Genomic DNA, 6,445 nt, shown 5'->3' on the forward strand with positions numbered 1-6,445 from the left:
TTCGTTTAAGACGAAGCTTGATGTACTAAGTAAAAGTACACACAATATTTGTACATCAATATTACGTGTACTGTATACCATAAATATAATATACGTCAACATTAGACTGAAAAATTAATATTTGCTCGAATCACGGCGTTTTATTATATCATTACAAGTTTCAATTTACAATGCAAAGGGGAGAAATTTTATTTCACTTATAATTCCGGATTCAGGGCGAAATTTCCTAAAGCAACGATTGCTTTTGAGATATGCAAACATCAATTTCGTGTAAGATAAATTAATTTTCATTTGCCCGATTCAGCGTTTATATACATATACACGTACATATAGTATATAAATTATGTATACATGATATGCTTTTGCCCCGCGCGTCTTATGTAAAGGGTGTCGGTGAAGTCTCGAGTCGAGAAGGTCAATAATTTCCCGTCTTCCGTCGCTCCAACCTTAATTCGGGACATTCGTCTTTACTTATTTCCTTTTTACTTTCAGGCCAATGCGTGGAGGACAACGCCGCACCGAAATTGAGAACTTCGGGAATGGCGATTAGCTTGGTGATAACGATTATCGCGATATTCAGGTGATTCTGAGTGTGTGTAAAAAAGGAAAATGGAGGAAATCGAGAAACAATTCGACGGACGAGAGAGATACGCTACTAACGTGTATCGATGTATAATATTTCATGTAAAAAGCTGCACATCCGATACTTCGATAAGTTTAATGAAAAAAATATCCACACACTTACGCAGACACACGGAAAAAAAAAATAAACAGTGACATATGTCTGTACAGATTATTATTATTATTATTATTGTTTTTATTATTGTTATTACTATCATTATTGTCATTGCTACTATTATTATATATTATTATACTTAGGTACGAGAGAAAAATATTGGAGGATTGAGAATTTGACCAATCGGAATGTAGCTGTTAGCCTGCGTCTCGTTGAGCCGATTATTCGGCGTGTCCGTGTGACAATCGAGTGAATTGACGATGCAAATGATTGTTGATGAAAGAGAAAAAAAAAAAAATAGTCGCGAAATTGCGGAAATTTGATGCCAAATCGTCACACGCGGCACTCCGGATTCCGTTTGACGAAACGGGAATAGGTTTTTTACCGATAGGTGTTAGGGATTATAGATAGTATATATAATCGGGGGTTAAATGTAAGAACATAGCTATATGTATATATATACATATATATACATATATACGAGTGCGCGATGGGATGTATAAATAATTATGTAAGGGGCTATGGCTTAGACGATATCATGGTGCGTTTGAGACGGTGTGATGTGAACGAGATGCGAAAATGTTTTAATACCCGTGATTATATAGTGTGAAGATTGAGCGGAAGATGTAGAAAAATTAGAATAAATAACAGTAATAATTAAAACAGCATTATGAATTACGATTGAAAAAAAAAAAAAAAAAAACAATCGATCCGAATCTATAGATATTATTATACATATAACATATTATACGGGAAGCCCAAAAAATTAACGAATCTCTGTATAGAGTACATAGATATATATAATAATCACCCGATAGGCCGGTGATTGAGGAAAAAGAAAATTAAATGAGAATAGAAATAAAGGATCATGAGAGCAAACTAGAATTTAAGAATTCGTATTACGTATAAAAGAGTGAGGATATTAATTTCTTATGTAACGAAATAATTTTAACGGAGGATCAAAAAGAAAAACATGAAAGAAACAGAAAAAAAAAAAAAAAAAAAATCAAGTAAATTCAATAAGGAACATGAGAAGAGGAAAAAATTGGACAAAGAAATTTTTAATATAATATTCATCGATAAAACTATCTACCGCTGTGAAAATTATCCGTAAACAAACGAACCTGAGGCGAAAGAAAGAGACGAACGAGAAAAAAAATTATGCCGAGAGATTTACCGAACGCGAGAAAAGGAAGGGATGAAAAAAAAAAAAAAAAACAAAAAAAAAACACACGCATTATAGGTGATCAAGTGAGAAAGTGATTAAACGCAATACAACCATGTACCTATATTACACACGTACATAGGTGGTAATAAAATTACTTCAAAGAATACTTTTTTTGGATAACGAAAATAGCGGGACTAATGAAAATCTGAAAAAAATTTAAGAAAAAATAATAATAATCATAATAATAATAACAACAACAAGAACAACAACAATAATAATAATAACAATGATAAAAAAGTAACGAAGAAAAATTCAAAACGTAGAAAATGAAGTCTTCGATCGATCTATTTGTATAATGTAAATTGCTATAACTGTGATTATCCGTTGCGCTGAAAATGCCGCAAGAAATTTATTAGTACGTAAGTAATAATAATAATAGTAATAACAATAATAATAATAACAATGGTAATAATAAAAATAACACTTGTTTCTGACGCGCTTCGAAAACAAATTTGAGATTGCAAAAATTAGTGAATTTTAAATTTGGCACGGGCGGGGAAAAAGAATAATTAACACAAATCGTGAAAATTTTTCTTATCGTTATTTCAATAACCGTACGTTGAACTCGTTAAGAAATTCATTACGCAGTCAGACTTCGTGTAATATATTCATACTTGCGGAATTGTAGTTGTTAAGGTATGTATTATAAGTAGATATTTGTATTTTATATCGTTAAAATCTTGAATTGCCTGTTCCCGTAAAATCATTGGAAAGCTCAATTCAACCGGCTCCCAAATTTGTATAAATTTTTAGACAAAGCAAACCTCATGCCAAGTTCAAATTCTAGAATCAATGTAAAGAAAAAATAACACAAAATAAAAAAACAAAAAACAAAAAAAAAAAAAAACAGAAAGAAAATGACCAAAACCAATAGAATCTGTCGTTAACCACGAATTTATTCCTTTCAAAGATCACAAGAATAACAAACTAATCAAAGTTTCGAGAGGGAAATTTTTTGCCACGTGGTTTAACCGCGTAAAAAATTCGACAAAATAACATTGCAATAGACAGACGTTATCCGATATACGCGAGACATTTTTTTACCACTCGATTATCTCATAATTAACACGCAATCTTCACCCAAGCAAGCAATAAGCAATATACATATATATATGTATATACCTATACATACATATACATACATATATATATATGATAATTATATATTATTACGTTGTACATTATAAAGTGAAGTGTGAAATGCATAAGTGATACGGTGTGCAAGTGTGTAGAAAAGACGTTTTAGTTGTGTTCACGGTATATACTAAGAAAATATTATTAATTATTATTGAACAAAAATATGATCAATATTATTGATTATAAGAAAATTATCGAGGCGAGAACGGTGACGTTTATTGTAAGTTATACATAGTCTATATTATCATTATCATTATTATAATAATATTATTATTATTATTATTATCATTACTTTTTATTATTACCGTTGCACAATATGTCGTATACATGCAAATTACCGTTGAATTTTTATCTAGACTTAATACCTACGTATTTACTTAACACGCTCGGAGCGTGCGTTTGTGTGTGCGTGCGCGCGTTCTTTTTTTTTTTTTTTTCTTCCCTCGTTTATACGAACAGTAGAGAGAGAGAGAGATAGGGGGAGAGGAAAAAGTTTTACAAATAAAACAAAATTACCACCAGGTTTCACTTGAGAAATTTAAAAAATGACTATCGATGAAAAACGGTTAATTTGAGTCAACTCGCACTGTTCAGATCTGGAATTTGTTCGATTTCGAATACCGCTCGCGGCATCTTTTAAACCCCGAATCGGAGTGAACGAACCCCCCACCCCCCATTTATAACTAGTACACTTATACGTATATACGTATACATTTAGTATATATATATATATATATATATATATATAATAATATACACGTTGGTGAGCATTCATCGAGCCAATATAATCGAATTCGAAACTGTTAACTTTCTATTAGCATTCCGTTCATTCCGAACAAGAGTGGAATTCCGAAATTTATCCGTAACAACACGTATCTGTCTATCTATATATTGTATGCCTGCAACTATATACAAATATATATATATATATATATATGTATATACGCACGAAATATAACAAAGTTGAAAATCAATGTTCATCGAGGATGTCCGATCGTATTTATGTATATATATTTGTGCGCTAGTGTGTTTAACATACAATACATCGGGCAAACGTTAATCGAAACTGTGGAATAGCGACGGGCTTTTTCCTCGGTACCGCGGCCTCGGTGAAGAAAAAAGTAGAACTTAAAATGGGTGGGGGATGAAAGGGGAAAAATACATTTCAACATCATCAAACCGAGGGATCAAATCCCTGAAGCCCGGCGGTCAATTATCACAGTTTTCAAATTTTTACCGCCGTTTTCTCACCTCCTCTCCCGCGGAGGTTTTTCCACCCCGTTTTTTGATTGCCGTTTCGTTTGCCCTGCCGGGAATTTTTGCACAAATTGGTAATAAAGTTTGATCCTCTCTAAATACCGCGGTTGCCGACCGACTCGCGTGTCTAATTCTCGCGCAAACGTTCAACTCTGCAAAAGGGGTCGACGGAAAATTTAAATTTAGGTACGACGACGCAAAATTATACGTACCTCTCACCTTTTCCATAATTCCTTGCTCTTTTTTTTCATTGTTAATTCTCAGATGAATTTTCAAATTTTTATCCTATTTCAATCTTATTTTCTTTACATCGTGTTCCGTTTTTTTTTTTTTTTCTTACCCTCAGTCACCCTTTGTACAAATATATATGCATTATGTAATCTATACGCGATTGTGTGCATTTGTATGCGAGAAACAATTGGATAGAACTAGAATGAAAGAAATACAGTGATGAAATTTTCTATCCTGCACGTAGCAGCCAAGTTATTCATCGTTTCCAATCAGTCGATTTTATTTTTACACCTCGCATTGTACGTACATTTTTTACGCACAAATTATTTACATACATATATATATACACACAAGTGTGTGCGCGTGTTGGATTTAACACTACATTATAATATATAGGCCTGGCTTATATATTATTACACAGATAGGATTAATATTAAAGACAGGCGATGTGGATTTTAGACTGTATCTAAATATATATTATAAATATATATATATTCGTGTATAAAGAGTATGTAATATAAGCGTAACGTTGGCTTATGTATAAAGTGCGTAAGTTATACCTACACACGTGTAAATGATTAAGTCTCAACTTTAATCTGTATTATTGACACTGTAACATAAGGTGATAAGCTCATTGTGACAGCAATCATGTACGGAGCCTCGTGATCGATTGCTAATTTTTGTAAAATCGTTAACGCCGTGAGATGATCGGGTTGCGTTTCAATTACGCTCTTTCAATCTGCGCACGATAATTATACTTTGACATTCAAGTGGGGAAAAAAGAAATGAATAAACAAGAATTCTCATATTTATCTTGTGTGTCAGACTTGGAGGAAAGGTGAAGAAATCTTCTTTCGTATCAATTTTACGCTTCGTTTCGCTGGACCAAAAGGAATGAATGAAAAAAAAAAGAAAAGAAACGAAAACAACGGATAATCTAATAAAAACGAAGGAGTAACGGAATCGTTAAAACGACACACCGCAAACAACAATCATTTCAGAGGTACAATCATACGCAACGCGATCAATCGATAATTAATTCATCAGTCATTCGACATCTGTAAGGTAGGAGGAAAATTTTCACCAGACTCAATAAAATCATGCTGCAATCCCCGACTGTATTTATTAAAATAATAATAATTATAATGGTAATAATTATAATAATAATTGTAATAATAATAGTAATAATAATAATAATAATCATAGTAGAATCGTAGAGTTCGAAACGCGTGCATTTGCATATGTATCATATATATATATATATATATATATATATATATATATATATATATATATATATATATATATATACACATGGGAATTGATCACGGGGCTGTAAACGATTTACGAATAACGCGTAATATGCTGGTAATTGTAATAATATACATATACGTAAAAAATATATACATATGTATACATTGATAAATTAAATAGCGCTCAAGAGGCATATTAGTAATAAATATGTAGGTGCAAAATTTTTCGTCTTTCAGGAAAGGCGTGCGGGAAAGTAAGGAAGGAAAAAAACAAAACAAAACAAAAAACAATCGATTGATATTCGTGTATTATAAATTATTCAGAGAATCGATACTTATACATATGCCTACATACCTGAGCGAACGATATGCATGCATGCATATCAGGGTGGTACTTATTTAGGGTGTTGACGATTTTTTTTTTTGCCCCAACCCCCAAAATAAACTTTAAATAACTTAAAAACAATTGTATAATTTTTTCAGATTCTTACCCCAACTCTAAGACAGTCCGCATTTGTGATCGAAGTTTTGTTACGAGAATAACGTGGGAAAAACTTTTTTTTTTTCAGTTTATATTTTATTGTAAAATTAACAATGTTCCAA

At 31.9% G+C, this 6,445-nt stretch overlaps 1 protein-coding gene across 5 annotated transcripts in view; it reads left to right on the top strand.

Moving 5' to 3' along the window:
* LOC124302758 (uncharacterized) overlaps positions 1–1,995 on the top strand; it is a 170,006-nt gene extending 168,011 nt beyond the window's left edge. For all 5 annotated transcript variants that reach the window (XM_046759267.1, XM_046759268.1, XM_046759270.1 and 2 more), the window contains one exon: positions 493–1,995. In XM_046759267.1, coding sequence (XP_046615223.1) covers positions 493–584 — 92 coding nt within the window. In that variant the 3' untranslated portion in view covers positions 585–1,995. The remainder of the gene's footprint in view (positions 1–492) is intronic.
* Positions 1,996–6,445: the final 4,450 nt, after the last annotated feature.

Source organism: Neodiprion virginianus, chromosome 4, assembly GCF_021901495.1.
Source record: "Neodiprion virginianus isolate iyNeoVirg1 chromosome 4, iyNeoVirg1.1, whole genome shotgun sequence".
NCBI classification, from domain to species: domain Eukaryota; kingdom Metazoa; phylum Arthropoda; class Insecta; order Hymenoptera; family Diprionidae; genus Neodiprion; species Neodiprion virginianus.